This window comes from Schistocerca cancellata, chromosome 4 (genome assembly GCF_023864275.1).
Source record: "Schistocerca cancellata isolate TAMUIC-IGC-003103 chromosome 4, iqSchCanc2.1, whole genome shotgun sequence".
Classification (NCBI taxonomy): Eukaryota; Metazoa; Arthropoda; class Insecta; order Orthoptera; family Acrididae; genus Schistocerca; species Schistocerca cancellata.
In genome coordinates, this window is record NC_064629.1 from 742,139,250 (window position 1) to 742,166,039 (window position 26,790).

Below are 26,790 nucleotides of genomic sequence, written 5' to 3' on the forward strand. Positions count from 1 at the left end.
TGACATGAGGAAAGTTTCCAATCGATTTCTCACACACAAGCAGCAGTTGACCGACGTTACCTGGTGAAACGTTGTTGTGATGCCTCGTGTAAGGAGGAGAAATGCGTACCATCACGTTTCCGACTCTGATAAAGGTCGGATTGTAGCCTATCGCGATTGCGGTTTATCGTATCGCGACATTGCTGCTCGCGTTGGTCGAGATCCAATGACTGTTAGCAGAATATAGAATCGGAGGGTTCAGGAGGGTAATACGGAACGCCGTGCTGGATCCCAACGGCCTCGTATCACTAGCAGTCAAGATGACAGGCATCTTATCCGCATGGCTGTAACGGATCGTGCAGCCACGTCTCGATCCCTGAGTCAACAGATGGGGACGTTTTCAAGACAACAACCATCTGCACGAACAGTTCGACGACGTTTGCAGCAGCATGGACTATCAGCTCGGAGACCATGGCTGCGGTTACTCTTGATGCTGCATCACAGACAGGAGCGCCTGCGATGGTGTACTCAACGACGAACCTCGGTGAACGAACGGGAAAACGTCATTTTTTCGGATGATCCAGGTTCTGTTTACAGCATCACGATGGTCGCATCCGTGTTTGGCGACAATGCGGTGAACGCACATTGGTAGCATGTATTCGTCATCGCCATACTGGCGTATCACAAGGCCTGATGGTATGGGGTGCCATTGGTTACACGTCTCGGTCACCTCTTGTTCGCATTGACGGCACTTTGAACAGTGGACGTTACATTTAAGATGTGTTACGACCCGTGGCTCTACCCTTCAATCGATCCCTGCGAAACCCTACGTTTCAGCAGGATAATGCACGACCGCATGTTGCAGGTCCTGTACGGGCGTTTCTGGATACAGAAAATGTTCGACTGCTGCCCTGGCCAGCACATTCTCCAGATCTCTCACCAATTGAAAACGTTGAATACACCGGCGATCCCAAAAAATGAAGTGCATCAATGACACAACAATATGTCAATATCTTTAAAACTACAGAAGTCAATTTTTCCCAGTGAATAAACATTTTGCAGTGAACCTCTGAATTAACAACTTTTAAAAGCTTCATGCGATTTCAGCATACAGTATCTCAGATGATAACATTGCACTATATCTATTATCTCTGAAAGCTACTTATTTGTGTATTTTATTCCTTGAGTTGTTCCGTTTTTTATATCTTTTCGTTGTGGAAATGTTTCTCGGAGCATTGTATTCTTCACCATTACACAGGAAATGAGTGCAGCATGAATACTTCACATGAAAGGCAGTTTGTTTTTTGCTATACGAGTTTCGCTTCTTGTATTTATGAAGCATCTTCAGTGGCGTGTAATACAAGGTTTGTTTTTATATATCTAATAAAGGCATTAAGTAGTGGTTACAAGTATGTTAGAATGTTACGTTTTCTCACGTTTTTCAGAGTAGAGACAACTTTTGTAGCACAAGTTTCGTGAGGTTAAATTATCGTATGGTGTTACTTACCATTTCCAGTGTGCCCCAGTTTCTGGTGTTTTACACTCACGTTTATTATAAGAAATCGCTCACACTTTCCATTGTGTGATCAACATATGAGTGTTTACAGTATGTAGTGTTGCCAACTGCGTGTTTATCTTTAATCTTTTGTTTGTGTAGCATGTGTAGTTTGATATTATTCATTTGTTGTGTGTGGATGTTTCATTTGTTGTGACACGGCTTTAACTATCTATTTTTAAAATAAAATGTGTGCATGTGTTATTCTTTACATGACTGGATATATATCTGTGTCTGTGCGTGTGTGTGTGTGTGTGTGTGTGTGTGTGTGTGTGTGTGTGAGAGAGAGAGAGAGAGAGAGAGAGGTAGAGAGAGTGGGGGGGGGGGGGGTAGGAGAAAGATTCGTTGATTATTTATTCTGGTTATGCTTCACATTTCCGTTTGTTATAGTTTTAGTGGCTAACATAATCTGTGAGCTACTGATTACATTAGCCACTAAAACAAAAACAAACAGAAAAGTGAAACCTAACCAGAATAAACAACCAATGGATCTTCCTCCCTGCTCGATCCCCCCCCCCCCTTCTCTCTCTCTCTCTCTCTCTCTCTCTCTCTCTCCCTCCCTTTCTCTGTGTCACACACACACACAGAGATTACATATACACTGGCACATATCCACTATCATAAAGAATAACACGAGCGAGATGGCGCAACGGTTAGAATACTGGACTTGCATTCGGGAGGTTTTTCGTGATGGTTCCTTTGAAAGGGCACGGCCGACTTCTTTCCCCAATCCTATGAGACCGATGACCTCACTGTTTGGTAATAATAAATGTGGATAAAATGCCTGAAATGGGGCAGCTGAAGTATGGGGACCGAATGAACACACACAGTATGTGATGAAAAGTATCCGGACACCTGGCTGCCATCCATCGCTAATGCTGGAGTTCAGTATGGTGTTGGCCCACCCTTAGCAATGATGACAGCTTCCACTCTCGAAGCCATACGTTCAATCAGGTGCTGGAAGTTTTCTTGGGGAATGGCAGCCCATTCTTCAAGGAGTGCTGCACTGAGGAGAGGTATCGATGGCGGTCGGTGAGGCCTAGCACGGAGTCGGCGTTCCAAACCATCCCAAAGGTCTTCTATAGCATTCCGGTCAGGACTCTGTGCAGACCAGGCGATTACAGGGATGTTGTGGTCATGTAACCACTACGCCACAGGCCGTGCATTATGAACAGGTGCTCGATCGTATTGAAAGATGCAATCGCCATCCCCGAATTGCTCTTCAATAGTGGGAAGCAAGAACATGCTTAAAACATCAATGTAGGCCTGTGCTGAGATAGTGCCACGCTAAATAACAATGGGTGCAAGCCCCCTCAATGACAAACACGACGACACCATAACACCACCGCCTCCGAATTTTACTGTGGGCACTACACACGCCGGCAGATGACGTTAACCAGGCATTCGCCATACCATCACCCTGCAATCGAATCGCCACATTGTGTACCGTGATTCGTCACTCCACACAACTTTTTTCCACTCTTCAATCGTCCAATGTTTACTCTCCATCACCAAGCGACGCGTCGTTTGGCTTTTACGGGCGTGATGTGTGGCTTATGAGCAGACGATCGACCATGAAATCCAAGTTTTCTCACCTCCCGCTTAACTGTCATAATACTTGCAATGGATCCTGATGCAGTTTGGAATTGCTGTGTTATGGTCTGGATAGATGTCTGGCTATTACACTTTACGGCCCTCTTCAACTGTCGGCTGTCTCTGTTAGTCAACAGAAGAGGTCGGTCTGTACGCTTTTGTGCTCTATATGTACCTTCACGTTTCCACTTCACTATCACATCGGAAACAGTGGACCTAGGGATGTTTAGGAGTGTGGAAATTTCGCGTACAGACGTATGACACAAGTGACACCCAATCACCTGACAACGTTCGAAGTCCTTGAGTTCCATGGAGCGCCCCATTCTGCTCTCTCACGATGTCTAATGACTGCTGAGGTCGCTGATATGGAGTACCTGGCAGTAGGTGACTGCACAATGCACCTCATATGAAAAACGTATTTTTTGGGGTGTCCGGATACTTTTGATTACATAGTGTATCCAGGACCACACCACGTAAACAGGCAACACTGGAAATCGTAAGTAACAGCAAACGATAATTTAACGTCACGAAACTTGTGCTACAAAACTTGTTTCTAATCTAAAAAACTCATTTAGTTGCAAAAATGGTTCAAATGGCTCTGAGCACTATGGGACTTAACATCTGTGGTCATCAGTCCCCTAGAACTTAGAACTACTTAAACCTAACTAACCTAAGGACATCACACACATCCATGCCCGAGGCAGGATTCGAACCTGCGACCGTAGCAGTCGCGCGGTTCCGGACTGAGCGCCTAGAACCGCTAGACCACCGCGGCCGGCCATTTAGTTGCAGAGACGGAACATTCCTCCATGAATTTTGCAGCAAGTATGAAACGACGGAAAACGGAAAAAATGACCTCACATTTTGTCATACTTGTGTATTTACTTAATGAATAGTTCATTAATTGGCTGTTAACGTTATTTAAGTATCAGTTATAATTGAGGATACAATATTACGGCAATTTAAAAGAGGACTGCTGACACCACGTTTGTAAAAGAGTGCCAAAACACTCTTGCGACAAGCCGGCTTAAATAGTTGTTTAAAAGATATTTAACGACAATCTGTTGTCATTTATCGCGAGCACACTTGCGCAAGAACACTGTCCTTTTTATTTATGGACAAACCTTTTCTATATCAATTATGAATGGTCTGAGTGTGACTGAATGTTTATAACCTTTCTTCAGTTAAATATTGTTGTAATATATTAGTTTATTCAAAGCGATCATGTTGAGTCAAATCATGTCTGCAGAGTTTAATAACGATGTATTTTGGTGCGGTCGGCTTACAGCCAATCGAAAAGCAAACAGTAACAGAACATTATGGGGGTCAAGTGGAGACTGGGACTTTTCAAATGAAGAGCTCAAGGGAGCGATTCTGGACACTTGGATGTTCATTCCGGAAGAAGGCAGACCTGCCAGTGATAACGTTTGATATTCAGTCATGTCAGTGATAGACTCTGGGCGGTGATGGGCCGCTACAGTACTCAACTTTCGAAGGCAATTTGTATTTCGAGAGGCCTGAATGTGCTCCACATTAGGGCTCTAACTTTTTCCATTTGTATAACGGGACTGAGAACAGACAGTGAATGAGTTTCTACTCGTCATCTCACATGTATTAATCCGTAAATCATTATGTTGAACCCTGAACTGTTCTGAACTTGAGAACATTTCCTATATTGTGACCAGGCAATGGACTTAGTTTGGGGATTTTGCTACCATTCTCGTAACGCTCTCAACGTAACTTTATTGTATTTGATAAGGGCATTTTCTGGCTGTATTTTAACTGAATATCGTAAGACCACTTCTCCTTTATTTGAAACGTCCTTTCTTGAATAAACATCATTCAACATAATTCACTGTTATGTTGTTATTAAATTATTCATTTAACTCTTATTTTGTACTTTTGTGTATTTTATTAACTAGCAATTCTAGCCAGTTCATAAACTATGTGACTGCAGGATCACAGCAAATTAGCATGGAAGCAGACATACGCGCTCGACCTTGACTACATCGAACTATTCTTTTTAAACAGAGCCGTGCATAGCCCACGTACCTAAAGTACGAGTAACCACAGGTAACAACGCAAAAAATGGTTCAAATGGCTCTGAGCTGTATGGGACTTAACTTGTGAGGTCATCAATCCCCTAGGACTTAGAACCACTTAAACCTAACTAACCTAAGCCCACGTACCTAAAGTACGAGTAACCACAGGTAACAACGCAAAAAAATTGTTCAAATGGCTCTGAGCTGTATGGGACTTAACTTCTGAGGTCATCAATCCCCTAGAACTTAGAACCACTTAAACCTAACTAATCCGAGGCAGGATTCGAACCTGCTACCGTAGCGGTCGCGCGGTTCCAGACTGTAGCGCCTAGAACCGCTCGGCCACTCCGGCCGGCGGTAACGACGCAGCTGGTTTGCTCGTAAGGGATGCTGTGTGAAAGAGAATCTTCACTACGAGTAACTATTAGGTAACGTCGCAAGGTCGGTGTCATACCTGCCGATGTAGAAAAATACATTTCATTTTCCGAGCAAATCACGTCGGGAATATTATTCTGCTCCTCGGATTTGCTACGATTCATACACGTACCTCTTCAGAAACTTGCTGAGACAATACATTGGGAGGATATGCATATCACCAGAACTGCATATACAATGTTTCAGCTTGTGACGAAGAAAGGGGTCTTTCCGTCTGAATACCTGAATTTGAAGGAGAGACTCCACGAAACCTCATTGCCTGATATAACCACATCCACCAGCAAACACACAGGCACTGCCATAATGAATGTGGAGTACAGGCAAGCGGTGAATGTTAGGCAGGAGCTCAATATCTCTAATTAAGGGAGAGAATTGTACGTGGAGAGAGATGTGCGCCTGCCTGCAGATGTCTATGAGAAATTCCAGAGTGTATACCTGGGCAAATAAACTCTGGAACTTTCCTTCTATTAGGCCGTACCAGGCTTTTGTGAGACGTAATGTTAAAAAAGACTCGTATCAACATCAAACTGTTGACCAGTGTTGATATGCTGCTTATTTTGCGAACTCGGGATTCCCAGGGGACTTTGCCAGTGCATCCAAAGGTACGCCAATATCAATAACCCGCGAATGAATGAGGGGAAATACAGACATCTGTCGATTTGAGTTACAACGTTTATTTGCATGGAAACAGTCTCTACTGTCGTTACTGCCATACCGTGCAACAAACTCTACTGTTTGGTGGGTTCTGATGGCTATCTAAAGATAATATCTTTGGTGTGATCCATTGTGTGACTGCTGATGCCGGTAGGGGTATGTTCTGGAGGTAGATCTGGAATGTCTCACCGATTTGCTTGACCTACTCAGCGACTTGTCATTGTGTCCGGAGCGCCTATTTCTGCAAAATGGTTCCATCCCCAACCTGATGCCAACAGTGGGGAATAAGCTAGGGAGACCAACTCTCCCTTATTTCTTGCGATCTACCGTATTGTAGAATTTTTTTAATACTTCCGGCTCTAGTATATTTAATCAGTGAGGGCTGTTATATATGTTAATCTCACGAAGTTTACAAATAGTTCAAAAACCATGATTGACAGATCTTGAAATATATTCGCTCGTGCTTCTGCGGAAGGAAGGAAGACAGTTTGGCTCAAGGGAATGTGAGAAGTAGATAAATAATGGCATAGCATATACGTCCAGGTTGGTCGGGAGAGTGGAAACATATAATTTTTTCTCGGTCAGTACTGGCAACACGTGGATGTTCCCGCTTCGTAAGTAAAGTACGGCTACTTTTTATATTTATATCTCCATTTATATCTCCATAGTTGTGCAGTTAAAATGTATTGTGACTAAATCTCCCTCAAACCTCCCTTAAAACCACGGTCAGACGTTGGTCACCTCCTTTAAAACCATGATCAAATGTTTGTCGCCCTAAAATAATTCTACTCCACAGGAAGCTTCAGGGACGTCACAAGTTGGGGATGAAACGTATTAGAATCACCTGCAGCATCTTCTTCGACCAGCGACCCTGGTTAAAGGAGTATGTTGATCTCAATACCTAGCAGCGGTCTTTCGTGACGTGTGATTTTGAAAAAGATTTTTATAAATTAATGAATAATTTAATTTTCGACAAAACCATGGAGAATGTTAGAACCCACCGCGAAATTCATTTAGTTTACCGTGGGGATGGGCGTTATAGTGCACGAGATTACTTCATCAGATCTAGTCTCTGAGCAGATGGCAAGGTTTCAGAGGAGTTCACGAAGCCTGTTTATATCGGTATGTGTGTTCTTAACGTACGGTATTCGAACTTCACGTGCGCCCGTTCCACTACGGGTTTGCTAAACCAAACTTTGCTAATGTCAAGTTAGTTTATATTGATGCAGATTGTTTCATAAACTAGGTGAAAAGCTGTGATCCATATGAAGCAATTAGATTACAATACTAAGGAATTTAACACGTCTGGAGTTGTGGCCGATAATCCTTACGGTATAACACCACGGAACAAAAAGTTTATCCTCCCGATGAAAGACAAGGCTAATGGCTTGCATATTATGGAGTTTGTAGCGGTCAGATACAAAATGTATGCATACCATATAGATGGAGGCGCCACCAAGAAACAGACTAAGGGAGTGCACCATGCCGCCTCACAGGCCATACTAATCGAAAACTACAAGAGGTGTCTGCTTGGTGATGATGTATCTCCTCATATTGCGCAGGAAGTAATCTTTCGGTCATTCGGCCATGAGGTGCACATTGCAGTGCAACTGGAAGTCTAGAATGAAATTTTCACTCTACACCGGAGTGTGCGCTGGTATGAAATTTCCTGGCAGATTAAAACTGTGTGCCGGACCGAGACTCGAACTCGGGACCTTTGACTTTCGCGGGCAAGTGCTCTACCGACTGAGCTACCCAAGCACGACTCACGCCCCGTCCTCACAGCTTTAATTCCGCTAGTACCTCGTCTCCTACCTTCCAAACTTCACAGAAGCTCTCTGCGTACCTTGCAGAACTAGCACTCTTGGAAGAAAGGATATTGCGGAGACATGGCTTAGCCACAGCCTGGGGGATGTTTCTAGAATGAAATTTTCATTCTACAGCGGACTGTGCGCTGATATGAAACTTCCTGGCAGATTAAAACTGTGTGCCGAACCGAGACTCGAACTCGGGAACTTTGCCTTTCGCGGGCAAGTGCTCTACCGACTGAGCTACCCAAGCACGACTCACGCCCCGTCCTCACAGCTTTAATTCCGCCAGTACCTCTCCTGCGAACCTTGCATAACTAGCACTCCTGGAAGAAAGGATATTTCGGAGACATGGCTTAACCACAGCCTGAGGGATGTTTCTAGAATGAAATTTTCACTCTACAGCGGAGTGTGCGCTGTAGAGTAGGAGACGAGGTACTGGCGGAATTAAAGCTGTGAGGACGGGGCGTGAGTGTGCTTGGGTCAGTAGAGCATTTGCCCGCGAAAGGCAAAGTTCCCGAGTTCGAGTCTCGGTCTGGCACACAGTTTTAATCTGCCAGGAAGTTTCAACTGGAAGTCTGTCTGCAAATGAGATCTGGACCCTCCCGTTCTCTCATTATTCGCTCGAGAATGAATAAGCGTACCTTTCAGCACGTGAGTGTGTGTGTGTGTGTGTGTGTGTGTGTGTGTGTGTGTGTCCCTATTTGTGCCTGCAAATTGTATATATCATTATTATGTGTACCATCTGTCTGTTACGTGGAAGTAGACACTATTGACAATGCTGCATGTGGTTACTATGCATCCTGACACATCCTTCAGCCATTCTTCGCAGTGAGCCACGCACTCTTTCAAATACACCGGGTCCATTCGGACTGCGTCACATGCACTGATACACACTCCTCTGCACGTTGTCGATGGGTTGGGCGTACACCAGTTCCTATAAATAAATGTCCCTACAGCTGGAAATCCAACGGATTCAGGTTCAATGAACGCGAAGGCCATACCATCTCGACCAAACGCCTACGAAACGTTAGACTGAGGTACTGTCAAACGATCCGTAGAAAAGTATATGGCGCTGAATGGTGTGAAAACCACAGCCGCTGTCTTTCTGGAGGGGTAACGTTCTCCATCACCGCTGGTGAGCCATCGTGCAAAAAATCAGTGACACACAGCACCTGTTAATTTGTCCGGTAAAGTGTATGGCTCCATGTTTCTGTCACCGACAATTCGCTGTCGTACACTGATACTGAATCGGTTCTGATGCCTCAGCTCCTCGATTACTAGAGAATTTGTATCTGTCGATATGTGCGTATTGTGGTAGTTTACTATGCATTCTGTTGTGAATCCTACCGCATCTATAAATAAAATACAGGCCGTAAAATGTAGATCTTCAACGGTCCATAACTGTACAGGTATTAATTTGCGTAAACATAATTATTGGAACTTTTCTTCCAGTTTTGAACAATATGTGACAGTTTTTCTTAAAACAGTCTGTATGCAGTATCTGTCTATGATTCCGTTACTTTCTACTGTTCATAACCATATCTGAGATTCTTGTCATGGCATCAGATTCGCTGGATTCGCCAACTCGCATTCACCCGATTGTCTTCCAGAACGAATCATTTACTTTGCAGCGGTATGTATCCTGTTTTTAAATTTGCTAGTAGGTTAAAACTGTGTGTCTGACAGGGACTAGAAAAAAATGGCTCTGAGCACTATGGGACTTAACATCTATGGTCATCAGTCCCCTAGAACTTAGAACTACTTAAACCTAACTAACCTAAGGACAACACACAACACCCAGTCATCACGAGGCAGAGAAAATCCCTGACCCCGCCGGGAATCGAACCCGGGAACCCGGGCGCGGGAAGCAAGAACGCTACCGCACGACCACGAGCTGCGGACGACAGGGACTAGAACCCGGAACCCAGCCTTCCACAGACGGTACTCTTACCTACTCTGTATCCACCAGGACTCACGACTCGCCCTCATAGCCTTCTCTTCTTCCAGCACGTGTCCATGATAACGATGACGATGATCATGGGATTTGTGGCCATCAGTGTATTATTCACCCTCCATGACGGAATTCTGTACCTCATTTGTCTGCGCCTAGAATAAATCTCATGTGCAAGTGTGAGAACGTTTCCTATGTTTGCGTAGCGTCTACCAGAGGCGGAACTTCCGCATCAACCCGGTATTTACTTAGTGGAAGTTGAAAAACCGCCCAACAACTAGATACAGGCTGGCTGGATCACCAGCGCATCACATGAGGCTCGCCTCCCCGTATCCAAGATGCGGTGCGTTACCGCGATTGGCTATCAGGGCGTTTCTCGACTTTGTCTAGTGAGACTATTATTGTTCGAAGAAAGGATATCATGGCGAAACAGTTTAGCCTTAGCCTATGGGATTGTTGCTAGGTTGAGATATGTACTGGCAGACGTAAATCCGTGAAGGGGGATGACGTCGTACTTGGATAGCTCAATCAGTAAGAAAAGCACTTGCGAAATGCAAAGTTCTTCATTTGAGTCCTCGTCAGGCACACAAGTGTTAATCTATCAGGAAGTTTCATTACCTTCCACGCTAAGATTTACCTTCGGCTATGAAACAAAACAACCACCTTAAACCTCGTTTCAAGAAGGAAATAAAAAGTTATCGAAGCTGCGGTGGTGGTATTTAATACTTTCGCTGTCATTTGGACGTATATGCCCCACGACAGATTATCAGCGAACCAATGAGAATCAGCTGCGTGTTGTTGCCATGTACCATCTGTCAAACTGATTTGCGCAAAAACCGTTTCGCATCACATCACACGCAGGAAGATCGATGTGGTTATCACATAAGACACTCGAATTTGTATGTAATGATAAATACCTTGCTATTTCAAGTAATCGGCCGAAATTTCATATATGATCATTGATACGATCCAAGTGCTTTTCTGAAAATATACAGTGTGATCCCGTGATGAAGATACAAATTTTCGTGGATAGATAAAAGTAAACGTATCAGTTTGAGGCAAGAGACTCTGGTCCGAAAACGACCGAATGTGAGGTTATAATTGTGCGCAAGACCCCTGTCGAGTCTGAAGAGTATCTCCTGGCAAGAATTCTCGCTGCCTGCGATACTGTTCAAAAGACATCGGGGATTTTAGAACGGGCACGACTGAGCTTTGTGCGTTGATTCGATGGGTGCAGTGACGCTGTAGGCGTCTGAACAACTGTTGTAACTGTAGCAGCTTGCGAAACTTGCGTGCGTAAATGGAATTCATTATTACTGGAACGTAAACTTAGAATTTTCGGTCACTATGACAACAAATTGCGTGCGCTGTTACTAGTTCTTCAACAGGGGAAATTATCTGAGAGTATTGGGGAGCATTCAGCGGGAATTCTGTGCGTCACGGTCAGTGTTCGGATGTTAGGGCCCATAGTTCGAGCGCTGCGTGAGGCTATGGCCGAACATGAATAGATTTTCGTTCATACCTTTCGATTAAGTCGTTTGAGAACTACATCACTTACCTGAAATTGATACATTTACTCTTCCCCATCATATCTGAAAGTCTGTAACAGCATCGGGGAATCATCATGTATATCATAAGTGGAAATACATGATGATCGTTCATTTCGCTATCACTGGGTCATACTGTTTCCATGTCAAAATACCATTTGTCCCACCCCTCCCTGCGTTGGAAAACAGAGTGATATATTTTTTCACATTGTTACTTTTGACGATAACTTAATTAAAATAACCACACATCAATGTCTTTCACTCAGAGAAAAGGAATGGTAGCGAAAACGTTACAGTAGCCTTAAATGACCCAATGAAACTACGAATAATCTCGCAATAATAGGAAATGGTTTAAATTTCTGCTCTAAAAATATATCGTCTCTTCTCTGGTTTCTTATTTGTTACTTATGACTATTTGCGCACTGACTACGCGATACTGAGCGTTGCAAACTACACTACTGGCCATTAATATTGCTACACCACGACGATGACGACTACAGACGCGAAATTTAACCGACACGAAGAAGATGCTGTGATATGAAAATGATTAGCTTTTCAGAGCATTCACACAGGGTTGGCGCAGGTGGCGACACATACAACGTGCTGACGTGAGGGAAGTTTCCAACCGATTACTCATACACAAACAGCAGTTGACAGGCGTTGCCTGGTGAAACGTTGTTGTGATGCCTCGTGTAAAGAGGAGAAATGCGTACCATCACGTTTACGACTTTGATGAAGGTCGGACTGTAGCCCATCGCGATTGCGGTTTATCGTATCGCGACATTGCTGCTCGCGTTGGTCGAGATCCAACGACTGTTAGCAGAATATGGAATCGGTGGGTTCAGGAGGGTAATACGGGACGCCCTGCTGGATCCCAATGGCCTCGTATCACTAGCAGTCGAGATGATAAGCATCTTATCCACATGGCTGCAACGGATCGTGCAGCCACGTCTCGATCCCTGAGTCAACAAATGTGGACGTTTGCAAGACAACAACCATCTGCACGAACAGTTCGACGACGTTTGCAGCGGCATGGACTATCAGCTCGGAGACCATGGCTGCGGTTACCCTTGACGCTGCATCACAGACAGGAGCGCCTGCGTTGGTGTACTCAGTGACGAACCTGGGTGCACGAATGGCAAAACGTCATTTTTTCGAATGAATCCAGGTTCTGTTTACAGCGTCACGATGGTCGCATCCGTGTTTGGCGACATCGCGGTGAACGCACATTGGAAGCGTGTATTCGTCATCGCCATACTGGTGTATCACCTGGCATGAAGGTATGGGGTGCCGTTGTTTACACGTCTCGGTCACCTCTTGTTTGCATTGACGGGACTTTTAACAGTGGACCTTACATTTCAGATGTGTTGTGACCCGTGGCTCTGCCCTTCATTCGATCCCTGCGAAACCCTACATTTCAGCAGGATAATGCACGACCGCATGTTGCAGGTCCTGTACGGGTCTTTCTGGATACAGAGAATGTTCGACTGCTGCCGTGGCCAGCACATTCTCCAGATCTCTCACCAATTTAAAACGTCTGGTCAATGGTGGCCTAGCAACTAGCTCGTCACAATAAGCCTGTCACTACTCTTGATGAACTGTGGTATCGTGTTGAAGCTGCGTGGGCAGCTGTACCTGTACACGCCATCTAAGCTCTGTTTGACTCAATGCCGAGGCGTATCAAGGCCGTTATTACGGCCAGAGGTGGTTGTTCTGGGTACTGATTTCTCAGGATCTATGCACCCAAAGTGCGTGAAAATCTAATCACATGTTAGTACTAGTATAATATATATGTCCAATGAATACCCGTTTATCACCTGCATTTCTTCGTGGTGCAGCAATTTTAATGACCAGTAGTGTACGTAAAGCAGAGCAAAAGCACTGGAAGAAATGTTCGTCGTGTACTCACCCATATCTGCAGCTTGACACGCTTGTCGTGGCGGAACACCGTCTTCACTTTGAAGTCGATGCCGACCGTCGAGACGAAGGCCGATGTGAACGAGTCATCGGCATACCGAAACAGGAAGGACGTCTTGCCCACGCTACTGTTGCCGATGATGAGCAGCTTGAACATGTAGTCGAAGTTCTGGTCGGCGGCATCTTTCTGCCACTTAGGGTCTTGCCCGCCAGCCATCTGCACACACAAACCGACACCACATCTTTAGACTTACCTCACAGAGCTGATGCACCTTTCTCGCTCTAATGGTAATTTTTTAAATAATTTCTTCCAGCTGTGTTACAAAATCTGTACAAAATTATTAAGTTAGATAAATCCACAGTAAGGAGGTGTATAACGTGTTATGAAACAAGAATACATAACATACAGTCCTAAAAGGTTCGAGAATGGATTAATAAAAAATAAAGAAGAGTTAACATGATGCATTAGGTGCTCTACATAATCTACCCTCAGATGAGTACAATCCGTACAACGTTTGTATAACCGTGTGAAACTATCTGAAAAGTTATTCCTCGGAATGTTGTTCAACTCGCGCTTCGCAGTGGTCCGACTGTCGGTTATGTCGTAAGAGCGTTGATTTATGTACTTTGTTGCTTTGTGGTAAGTTAGTGACGTCGTCCGTGAAGATTTTCTCCTGAAAGGAACTGTCCACGTTTTGCATGTGAATAAAGGTGCGGCAGACATCTAGGTGTCATTTTGTTCGGGATTGTAGGTGTGCAGGACAAACTTTGCACACACTTTTCTCTTCTTCAAGACATTTTGGAGTACGTTTTGAACACTTGATTTACAGCGACGTGTGACACATCAACGTTGACACACTACGGCCTCACGTCCACTACTTAACACTGCCTGCTCACAACTCACTGGTCGAATGCAAGTATGTTGTTTACAGTTGACAGTTCAAACAGCCACCGTTGTTACTGCGCTGATATCACATATACGCCCGAGATAAAATGAGTTCCGGCAGTTTTTTGACATACGGCAGAAAGATATCGGTCCCGTAAATTCCAAAATTTTTGAGAATGTCGCCATTTTAAGTTTTAAGTTTAAATTTTTTTGTAATTTCGCGTTTGTTATTGCAATACCAGAGAAAATGAGTCTTAACAGATGGAGAAATTCACAGTAGGATAGGTTTTACAAAAATACGTTGTACAAAAATATGTTTTTTTCGTGCAATAGAATTACAAATCAACAATGTTCGGAATTTTTCCTTTACTTGTACTCTGAATCATTGCTTCTTGCCGAATTTCATGATTCTATGTGCAGGGGAAGTACCCTATCATTTATGATGAATAATTTTGCGAGTTTTTAAATATGTGACTTAAGTGGCCGTATCTTTTTATTGCAGTGACTTCGATGTTCACTATTTTTTTTACATCGCCAAGGGACCGTAGCCCTTAGTATTTAACATAAATTTGAACTTGGTATGTCTAGCCCTTCCTGAGAAACAGGGGTCTTAGCAAGTCAGACGCACGGGCAGGCAGACCGACGGACAACACGGCGATGCTGCCAGGGGTTCCGTTGTTAGTGACAGAGGTACGGAGCCCTAGCAAGAGGTATCCTAATGTTCCTTACACACATCCTAAGTGAATTTGTGCTTATGGATGTGGAATGAGTCATAAAATCTCAAACATATTTCCGTTTACGTTTAAAATATGCGCATATATACAATACTGGCCAGTAAAATTGCTACACCAGGAAGATGACGTGCTACAGAGGCGAAATTTAACCGACAGGAAGAAGATGCTGTGATATGCAAATGATTAGCTTTTCAGAGCATTCACACAAGGTTGGCGCCGGTGGCGACACCTACATCGTGCTGACATGAGGAAAGTTTCCAACCGATTTCTCATACACAAACAGCAGTTGACCAGCGTTGCCTGGTGAAATGTTGTTGTGATGCCTCGTGTAAGGAGGAGAAATGCGTACCATCACGTTTTCGACTTTGATCGGATTGTAGCCAATCGCGATTGCGGTTTATCTTATCGCGACATTTCTGCTCGCGTTGGTCGAGATCCAATGACTGTTAGCAGAATATGGAATCGATGGGTTCAGGAGGGTAATACGGAACGCCGTTCTGGATCCCAACGGCCTCGTTAAACTAGCAGTCAAGATGACAGGCATCTAATTTTTACGGATGAATCCAGTTTCTGTTTACAGCATCATGATGGTCGTATCCGTGTTTGGCGACATCGCGGTGAGCGCACATTGGAAGCGTGTATTCGTGATCGCCATACTGTCGTATCACCCGGCGTGATGGTATGGGGTGCCGTTGTTTACACGTCTCGGTCACCTCTTGTTCGCATTGACGGCATTTCGAACAGTGGACGTTACATTTCAGATGAGTAACGACCCATGGCTCTACCCTTCATTCGATCCCTGCGAAACCCTACATTTCAGCAGGATAATGCACGACCGCATGTTCCAGGTCCTGTACGGGCCTTTCTGGATACAGAAAGCCCGTGGTCAGCACGTTCTCCAGATCTCTCATCAACTGAAAACGTCTGGTCAATGGTGGCCGAGCAACTGGATCGTCTCAATATGCCAGTCACTACTCTTGATGAACTGTGGTATCGTGTTTAAGCTGCATGGGCAGCTGTACCTGTACGCGCCATCCAAGCTCTGTTTGACTCAATGCCCAGGCGTATCGAGGCCGTTATTACGGCCAGAGGTGGTTGTTCTGGGTACTGATTTCTCAGGATCTATGCACCTAAATTGCGTGAAAATGTAATCTCATGTCAGTTCTAGTATAATATATTTGTCCAATGAATACCCGTTTATCATCTGCATTTCTTCTCGGTGTAGCAATTTGAACGGCCAGTAGTATATACACCGATGGGGCAGAACATTATGACCACCGACTCACTATTGATTTAAGCTCGGCCAGGAGATAGCAGCGTCACTTGGAGAGGAATGACTGCTAGTGAGATGCAAGCACGATGCATGTAGTATCAGTGAGTTTGCTGTCCGTGTCTAGAACGGGGAAGGTCGTAAAGTGTACGACTTGGCAGGTGTTCGAGGACGTCGTGGCGTTCGGCGGCCACCCCTCATGACAGATGTCGGACGTGGTACGCTGGGCAGACAGGAAAAACAGTCCAGGCGGCGAAATTTGGCGGAACAAGTATCAGACTTCAGTGCTGGGCAGAGTACAAATGTGACTGAAGACAGTGCACTGAGTACACACTCCTAAAGATGGCATCGCAGCCGACGACTTGTGGCTGTGCCAACCACAATATAGGCAACTAGGACTGAAATGGACACATGACCATCGGCACTGCACTTTGGCGTAGTGGCAGCGCGTTGCATGTTCTGATGAATCTGGTTACCGTCTTCACCATGCCAATAGGAGGACGCCAATCCGTCATCTTCCAGCTCCTTGACACCTGTACTACGGGACGGAGACAAGTTGGCTGCGGCTCCTTTATGCCCTGGAGAACGTTTGCGTGGTAATTCGGGGGTCCAGTGGAGCTTGTGCAAGGCACCACTACGGCCAAGGAGTATCGCACACTGGTTGCATACTACGTACACCCCTTCATGACAATCATGTTTCCCAATAGCAGTAGCATTTTCCAACAAGATAATGCGTCATGTCACAAGGCCAGGAGTGTGATGGAGTGGTTTGAGTAACACAGTGCGATTTCCAATTGGCATGATGGCCCCCCAAGTCACCATATCTGAACCATATCGAACACATCTGGGATGTGTTTGAACGTGGCGTCAGAGTTCATCGCCCCCCCCCCCCCCAACCCGTAATTTACGTAAATTAAGTGACTTTTAAGTGCAGATGTGCCGCCAACTCCCTCCAGCGACCTACCGAGGCCCCACAGCTTCCAAGCCACGATGCGTCACCGCTGTTATCCGTGCCAAACGTGACACACTACACTGGCTATTTGGTAGGTGGTCACAACGTTCTGGCTGATCACTGTACAAAAGTTGTGTACGATAATTCCTAGGCAGTTGCAGCCAAGCATCACCATAAAGATTTAAAGTCACCAGCTTTGGTCCAAAAAGGTGTACATTATTCAGGCACACATATTTTCAATAACTTGCCGGCAACCATAAAAGGTTTTACTAAAAGTTTAGTTTAAGTGGAGCCTGAAGTATTTATTAGTAGCCAACGCCTACTCCATTCACTAATTTCTTAGGAGAATCGATTCATGTGTATATTATCAATCACATCAAATAATTTGAGCGTTAGTAAAAACTGACTTCCGCAATTCTTCAGTGCAGTAATGTAAGCAATGTAAATAAGTGTGGTTTTCCCTCATCTTTCTCACAGTTTAATTCCAAAAAATTATATTTGTGGTGACTAGTTTGGACTACATTGTCCATTTTCAAACCGTAGCCTTCGTTGTAAACGTTGACATGCATTTCCACAAGTGAACACATGTGTAATAGCCATAAATGGCAATAATGCTTATACATGATCCAATAACTTCACTAAGACCACAAATGACAGCTCCCTGCACTTGCTCCCATTTCACAAACTGTCAAATCTGCCCGGCGTGATGGCGTCTTCCACCACAAGAACTCACCGGCGGAAAAGACGACGACGACGTCGACCGACAAAGTCGAGGACGAACAAGCAGACAGAGGAACTGGTGGCGAATTTCCCCACCAGCGGGTAGCCAGGATCTCCCATCGACTGTGGGGGAGACCGACCGTAAGCGGGAGGGCGGGAAAAACTGCCTGTTCCCAAGCAGACGCAGTAGCAGCCGACGGACGACGTACGCGCTGCAATGCGGGACGTAGCTGGCGAAGCAACTGGGCATCCCAAAACCGTCACGGCGGCAGAAAAGGTTGCATTTGCTGCCACCCTTGTTGCAGAGAAGGAGTAGGCCTGCCGGCAGCTGCGGCAACTGCGTGTAGAACTTGTTCGTGACCTCCGAGCACAAGAAACGGAGGCTGTTTGAAGTCTTCGTGTTCAAACATCTTCTTAAGCATCTGACTGCGAATAATTTATTGTCGAAGTCGCATTTCGGGCTGCTTAAGGGTTTAAATATAAAGAAGGCTATTTACACGTACCGTGAGAATGTACTTAATTAACAAAATAGCAGCTACTGGCATCTACTGCGACCTGCCAAAGGCCTTTAACTGTGTGAATCGCAGCATTCCCGTAAGTAAATTAGAATATTATGATGTCACTAGCAGTTCTGCAAAATGTTTCGAGTCTTACCTAACTAACAGGAAACAAACGGTGTCGTTGCAAAATACCTGTGGAGTACGCATCTGACTGGGTATTAATTACATGATGTGTTCCTCAAGGTTCGATCTTGTGTCTGTTGAATTTTCTTTTGTATATTAAAGTCTCTCGTCTGTTACACTGCCAGATGCTAAGTCTGTCTTGTCTGCAGATGATACAAACATAAAATAAATAGCAATACATGCACAGATTTAGAAATGGCTGCTAATCAAATTTTCACTGACAGTATTAAACGGTTGAAAACTAATTCACTGTCTCTGAAGTTTGTAAATACCCACTATATGCAGTTCAGAAACTGTAAGAGATTTCCTTCCAGCGTGTGTAAAACTTCTGAAGACATGGAGACAGAAGAGCGTAACAGTGTTAAATTTCTGGGAATATAAGTCGATAATAAATTCAGTTGAGAAAGGCATATCATACAACTGCTGAAGTGCTTAAGCATGTCTGTATTTGCAGTGCTAATGATGTCAGTTGTAGGAGATACAAATATTTAAAAAATGCATACTTGACTTACTTTCATTCTCTTATGTCATGTGGGATCGTATTCTGGGGTAACTCGTCAAACCGAGCAGAAGTTTCAGCATGCAAAAGCGTGTAATAAGACTCATTTGTGGTGTAAATGCAAAACCACCATGTAGAAACCTGTTTAAGGAACTGGGTATTCTAGTCACTGATTCTCAATAAATTAAGGCCTTAATGAAATTTGTTGCAAATAATATGTCTCTATTTCCATCCAATAGCTCAACACATAGTATCAAAACTAGGAATAGGAACAATCTACATAAACACATAAAATCCCTTACTTTTGCCTAAAATATTCCTCATTCGGACAATGAATGAATTCTATAAATATTAGCAGTTTCAGTTTGCTCTATTGTATTCGCATATCTTGACAATCTCCGGACAAATGATCAGGGGATACTCCGATGTTCCATACTTTTGTGTTATACCTTCTGACATGTTCCACACCCACGAGCATCATCTCAATGTTGGGTCTATGGAAAGAAAACCGAATCTAATCTATTCCAATCCAGTTGCACACGTAAATTATCTGTATGCCTGTTTGGCGAGGAAGTCAAGGTGCGTGAGACTGGGAGCTGTCAGCTGGATGATATTTTCTTAGCTTTATCAGCACACAAGTCTGATTGCAGATATGCAGATAGGGTATTAACGCTTAATGCATATCCTGCAGTTTCAAAACTGCACACAGCTATCTTACGGATTGTAGTGTGAATTAGGAAGCTGGGACATTTGCCCTGCTATTTCAATGTTTCCTGTTAATTATACAAATATCAGATTACACTAATTTGGGATGTAGCGATGTACCTAACAGACAGATCCAACATAAAGTCACTAAATAGCTCGTTGTTCTACGGGTGTAATAATGTTGAACGATGTATAACTCGGCAATTTTTCGGACCAAAAGCCGTGCGACGCGTCACGTTACACACAAGATGAAAACGTGTTTCTATTAGTATCTGGATACTTTTTAATCATATATAGTTTATGTGAAAAATTTTTACAACCTGTTCGCTACAGCCACCAAGAGACGCGCTGTGACGTGTTCTTTACCACCCCCCAGTGCGTGTCCCAGATAACGCTGAGTGCCAGCTGCAGCCATATGCTCATGAGGTTGGCGTGTGTGTGTGTGTGTGTACGCTTGTGCGTGCTGCAACCCAGAAATTAGTTTACTGCTGGTACATTCGTGCGCATTAATTAACGAATTATATCTCCCAACAATACATTGTTTAAACAATTAATTAACTCGTTCAGGTACTTTTGCGGAGCATACAGGGTGGTCCATTGATCGTGACCGTGCCAAATATCTCACGAAATAAGCGTCAAACGAAAAAACTACAAAGAACGAAACTTGTCTAGCTTGAAGGGGAAAACCAGATGGCGCTATGGTTGGTCCGCTAGATGGCCCTGCCATAGGTCAAACGGATATGAACTGCGTTTTTTTAAATAGAAAACCCCATTTTTATTACATATTCGTGTAGTACGTAAAGAAATATGAATGTTTTAGTTGGACCACCTTTTTCGCTTTGTGATAGATGGAGCTTTAATAATCACAGACATATGGCTCACAATTTTAGACGAACAATTGTTAACAGGTAGGTTTTTAAAATTAAAATACAGAACGTAGGTACGTTTGAACATTTTATTTCGGGTGTTCCAATGTGATACATGTACCTTTGTGAACTTATCATTTCTGAGAACGCATGCTTTTACAGCGTGATTACCTGTAAATACCACATTAATGCATTAAAAGCTCAAAATGATGTCCGTCAACCTCTATGCATTTGGCAATAGGTGTAACGACATTCCTCTCAACAGTGAGTAGTTCGCCTTCCATAGTGTTCGCACGTGCATTGACAGTGCGCTGACGCATGTTGTCAGGCGTTGTCGGTGGATCACGATAGCAAATATCCTTCAACTTTCCCCACAGAATGAAATCCGGGGACGTCGGATCCGGTGAACGTGCGGGCCATAGTATGGTGCTTCGACGACGAATCCACCTGTCATTAAATATGCTATTCAATGCCGCTTCAACCGCACGCGAGCTATGTTCCGAACATCCATCATGTTGGAAGTACATCGCCATTCTGTCATGCAGGATACCGAGCAGCATACATAGCAAACGCCCGTTGGGCATTTTGGTCACAATAGCCACACATCAACACGATATCGACCTTTTCCGAAATTGGTAAACGGTCCATTTTAAAACGGGTAATGTATCACGGAGCAAAACCGTCCGCACTGGAGGAATGTTACGTGATACCACGTAGTTCTACGTTTGTGACTATTACAGCACTATCTATCACAAAGCGAAAAAACTGGTCAAATGGCTTGGTTCAAATGGCTCTGAGCACTATGGGACTCAACTGCTGAGGTCATTAGTCCCCTAGAACTTAGAACTAGTTAAACCTAACTAACCTAAGGACATCACAAACATCCATGCCCGAGGCAGGATTCGAACCTGCGACCGTAGCGGTCTTGCGGTTCCAGACTGCAGCGCCTTTAACCGCACGGCCACTGCGGCCGGCAAAATGTGGTCCAACTAAAACATTCATATTTCTTTACGTACTACACGAATATGCAATAAAAAATGGGGGTTCCTATTTAAAAATACGCAGTTCATATCCGTTTGACCTATGGCAATGCCATCTAGCGGGCCAACTATTGCGCCATCTGGTTTCCCACTTCAAGCTAGACGAGTTTCGTTCTTTGCAGTTTTTTCGTTTGATGCTTATTTCGTGAGATAACAGCCAGAGGGCTTCTCTCTCAATCCCACAGGGTGACCGTTTTACATCAGCCAGTGTCGAGAGCTCACATTAGCAAGGTGTGCCCACAATTCGGCTAAATAAAATTTACCGCCTCTTTGGTAAGTAGCTCTTATTGTCATCTTTTTCACACAATTCATACTTTTATTTCGAACACTTTCTACAGACACATATGTTTTGAAAACAACTCCTTTGCACCTATCAGGGGCTTGTACAATCTACTGAATACAAAAATGGAAATGAGCGTATAGCATCGCTGGCCGGGAAGCCCCATTCGGGGAAGTTAGGCTGCCAAGTGGAAGGCTTATTTCATTCGACGCCCCACTGGGCGACTTGCGTGCCGGTGATGAGAATGAAATAATGATGAGAACAACACAACACCTAGTCCACGAGCGAAGAAAGTATTCAACCCCGGCCGGAAATCGAACCCGGCCAAGCAGGCGAACGCTGAACACAGTATTTATTCTCGAGAATTCCAGAGAACTGAAAGTTAGGTCATCAGCTAAATATGCGAACACAATGTACTTGAGAGATGAAGTGCAGCTAAGTTATCTTTGTCCTACGTTTCCGGAGAGGTCATGCACATTACACTGAAGCGACAAAGAAACTGGCACACTTGCGTAATATCGTGTACGGGCCCCGCGAGCACGCAGAAGTGCCGCAACACGACGTGCCATGGACTCGACTAATGTCTGAAGAAGTGCTGGAGGGAAATGACACCATGAATCCTGCAGGGATAGACCCGTAAGAATGCGAAGGGTGGAAATCTCTACTGAGCAGCACGTTGCAAGGCATCCCAGATATGCTCAATAATGTTCATGCCTGGGGAGTTTGGTGGGCAGTGGAAGTGTTTAAACTCATGAGAGTGTTCCTGGAGCCACTCTGTAGCAATTCTGGACGAGTCGGGTGTCGCATTGTCCTGCTCGAATTGACTAACGGACACGGATGGATGCAGGTGACCAGACAGGATGCTTACGTACGCGTCACCTGTCAAAGTCGTGTGTAGACATATCAGGGGTCCCATATCACTCCAACTGCACACGCCCCACACCATTACAGAGTCTCCACCAGCTTGAACAGTCCCCTGCTGACATGCAGGGTCTATGGGTTCATGAGGTTGTCTCCATACCCGTACACGTCCATCCGCTCGATACAATTTGAAACGAGACTCGTCCGACCAGGCAATTTCTTTCCAGTCATCAACAGTCGAATGTCGGTGTCGACGGGCCAAGGGAGGCGTAAAGCTTTGTGTCGTGCAGTCATCAAGGATACACGAGTAGGCCTTCGGCTCCGAAAGCCCATATCGATGACGTTTCATTGAATGGTTCGCACGCTGATACTGTAAGTAGGCTGTTTAGGTTTTCTTATTGGTAACGCCACGTAGTGCTCTGTATGAAAATCACTGGCTGTGCTGTGTGCAGTCTGTGGCTAGTTTGCATTGTTGTCTGCCATTGTAGTGTTTGGCAGCGGCAGCTGGATGTGAACAGCGCGTAGCGTTGCGCAGTTGGAGGTGAGCCGCCAGCAGTCGTGGATGTGGGGAGAGAAATGGCGGAGTTTTGAAATTTGTAAGACTGGATGTCATGAACTGCTATATATATTATGACTTTTGAACACTATTAAGGTAAATACATTGTTTGTTCTCTATCAAAATATCTCTTTTGCTAACTATGCCTATCAGTAGTTAGTGCCTTTAGTAGTTTGAATCTTTTATTTAGCTGGCACTAGTGGCGCTCGCTGTATTGCAGTAGTTCGAGTAACGAAGATTTTTGTGAGGTAAGTGATTTGTGAAACGTATAGGTTAATGTTAGTCAGGGCCATTCTTTTGTAGGGATTTTTGAAAGTCAGATTAAGTTGCGCCAAAAATATTGCGTGTCAGTTTAAGCATAGTCATGTATAATTTGTCTAAGGGGACGTTTCAATACTTGTTGATGGTCAAGCACTGAAATCTGCAGCAATTTTCGAAAGGATTGCTCTTCTGTCACGTTGAACGATTATTTTCAGTGGTCGTTGGCCCCGTTCTTGCAGGATCTTTTTACGGCTGCAGCAATGTCGAAGATTTGATGTTTTACCGGATTCCTGATATTCACGGCACAGTCGCGAAATGGTCGTACAGGAAAATCCCCACTTCACCTAGGAGATGGTGCGTCCCATCGCTCGTGCGCCGACTATAACACCACGTTCAGAGTAACGTAAATCTGGATAACCTGCCAGTTTAGCAGCAATAACCGATCTAACAACCGCGCCAGAGACTTGTCTTATATAGGCGTTGCCGACAGCAGCGCCTTATTCTGACTTTTTACATATCTCTGTATTTGAATACTCATGTCTATACCAGTTCAAAAAAATGGTTCAAATGGCTCTGCGCACTATGGGACTTAACAGCTATGGTCATCAGTCCCCTAGAACTTAGAACTACTTAAACCTAACTAACCTAAGGACAACACACAACACACAACACCCAGTCATCACGAGGCAGAGAAAATCCCTCACCCCGCCGGGAATCGAACTTGGGACCCCGTGCTCGGGAAGCGAGAATGCTACCGTGAGACCACGAGCTGCGGGCCCTATAGCAGTTTCTTTGGCGCTTCAGTGTACATGGTATGTAACATAAACGTTTCTGCACTCGAGGTGAAAATGACGCTGCACAGTTGTAAGTTAATGGCAGCTGTTTCAACAGAGGCCGTGTATCGCCATCTCGAGACGTAGTGAACGAGCGAGTTAGCTGCACAACCGCCGTCTTATAATTGACGCGAAGGCCAATCGACAATTTCGATGCGTGGATTAAAATGAAGACCAACTGTCTATCTTCAGTTATGTAGAAGATATAGTCTTGTTAAGTCGGATTCTTGAAAAACACTGTATAATAGCAGGTAACGGGTTGTCCATGTTTTGGTACTTGTCTAACTGAGCGGCCGGCGAGCAGCTAGTCAAAGACGCCCATATCCACCTGTTGCTGTGCTGTCTGGACACCGCCGGCCGCTGTGGCCGAGCGGTTCTAGGCGCTTCAGTCCGGAACCACGCTGCTGCTACGGTCGCAGGTTCGAATCCTGCCTTCGGCATGGATGTGTGTGATGTCCTTAGGTTAGTTAGGTTTAAGTAGTTCTAAGTTCTAGGGGACTGATGACCGCAGGTGTTAAGTCCCATAGTGCTCAGAGCCATTTGAACCATTTTTCTGGACACCTCTTCGTCTCATCAGTGACACTGGAGTTGCCGTAGGTTTTCACCATGTGTTGATGACATTTTGGGATCTATCTTTGACTCTCTCCTACCACTGCATCACCATCACCATCATCATCTTCATCATCATCGTTCAGACACTGTTGAAACAACATCCGTGTCACACTGTTGAAGCAACATCCTTGTCTGCCTCTGGCCATCCGTAAGGAATCAAAAAAAGTGAGTATGATGTAACGTCCCATCGACGACGAGTTCTTCGAGTTTTATAAAGAGGGAGCACAGATTCAGCTCTTACAAGTCGCCGTAATTGTTTTACGAGCGCGAGTCCATTGTGTTAGCCGATGCCCCGCCTGTCTCACTCGTGTCATCTGCATCACCACCTGTAACTAATACAGTCAATGTCACTAATCTCATTTTGCAGTGTGGATATTCTGGGTCTGCCTCTTCATTTTAACCCGTGCATTTTCCTTCAAGTAGCCTATGTTCTTTGCGATGCTATAATGTCGGATGAAAAGTCAATTCATTTTTGTTGTTCTTCACTGTGTGATGACAATCAATGAACGTTAATTTCTTTTAGTACTGACTCACACGTCTCTGTTTCACTATACGATATTTTAAAATCGGTTGCCTTGTGCTGGCCACAGCACCGACTAATCGATTAACTCCACTGAAATGAGTGTGTATGAACTTCTTTGAGATGTATGGATGCTTTCTTCAACGTGTATTGAGTGTATATGTATCTGTGCTCCTTGTAAGTCTTTTGATACTTAGTAAATTATTTACTGTGCTCCTTGACAGTTGTTCGTTCATAATTGAGATAACTGGAAGTTCCTTTCATTATGTCCTACATTGGTGATCCTTTAGAACGTGGATGAACTAGTGACAAGGGAGTCAGAGCCACCACTGTTGTATTCTATTTCGGAGCCGTTTCCGACAACAGTCAAGCAGGAACATACACCAGTTTCTACGCTAACGGCTGCTACTTCGACCGCAGCTGCGCAAATAAGTCGTCACGCCAATCGGGACCTGCATCACGCCTCGCTTGCACCAAACACTGGTTACGTGAAACTGCCACCATTTTGGTCGACAAACAGTGAATTGTTGTTTATTGAACTGCAAGTAATATTTTACAAACACAGAGTGCACTGTGACAAAAATGCGTTAGCGCAACTACACTCTTCTCATATCAAAAATGCTGAGCATGTGCTAAATGAACAATCTATGCAGACCTGAAACAGGCTCTAATTGAACAATATTCTCTACCGCTCCATGAACGTCTCAAAAACTTGCTCTCATCCCATAACTATGTGCATCTGAAGACATCAGAACTGCTACGGGAATTACGTACATTTGCATGAAAAGACTTTTTGACAGACTGCTTTACGCATTGTATGTCTGAAGAAGCTTCCCGAAAGGTTACGCCCTGAAATGATAATTAAATCAAGACCCTAAGCTGTCGACAGGCGTTGATATACATCAACGGGGACAGTTGAAAATGTGTGCCCTGACCGGGACTCGAAGCCGGGATCTCCTGCTTACATGGCAGACGCTCTACCCATCTGAGCCACCGAGGGCACAGACGATAGTGCGACTGCAGGGTAT

The 26,790-nt window shown here is 44.6% G+C and overlaps 1 protein-coding gene and 1 non-coding gene across 3 annotated transcripts in view; both read right to left on the reverse strand.

Annotated features, from left to right (window-relative positions):
* The window catches only part of LOC126183894 (ras-related protein Rab-3), an 833,674-nt gene that overhangs the window by 224,192 nt on the left and 582,692 nt on the right, over positions 1–26,790 (reverse strand). For both annotated transcript variants that reach the window (XM_049926216.1, XM_049926217.1), the window contains exon 2: positions 13,477–13,701. In XM_049926216.1, the coding sequence (XP_049782173.1) occupies positions 13,477–13,701 (225 nt within the window). The remainder of the gene's footprint in view (positions 1–13,476; positions 13,702–26,790) is intronic.
* On the reverse strand, positions 26,689–26,763 carry Trnat-ugu (transfer RNA threonine (anticodon UGU)). Its single transcript has one exon. It is a non-coding gene; the product is annotated as a tRNA-Thr (tRNA).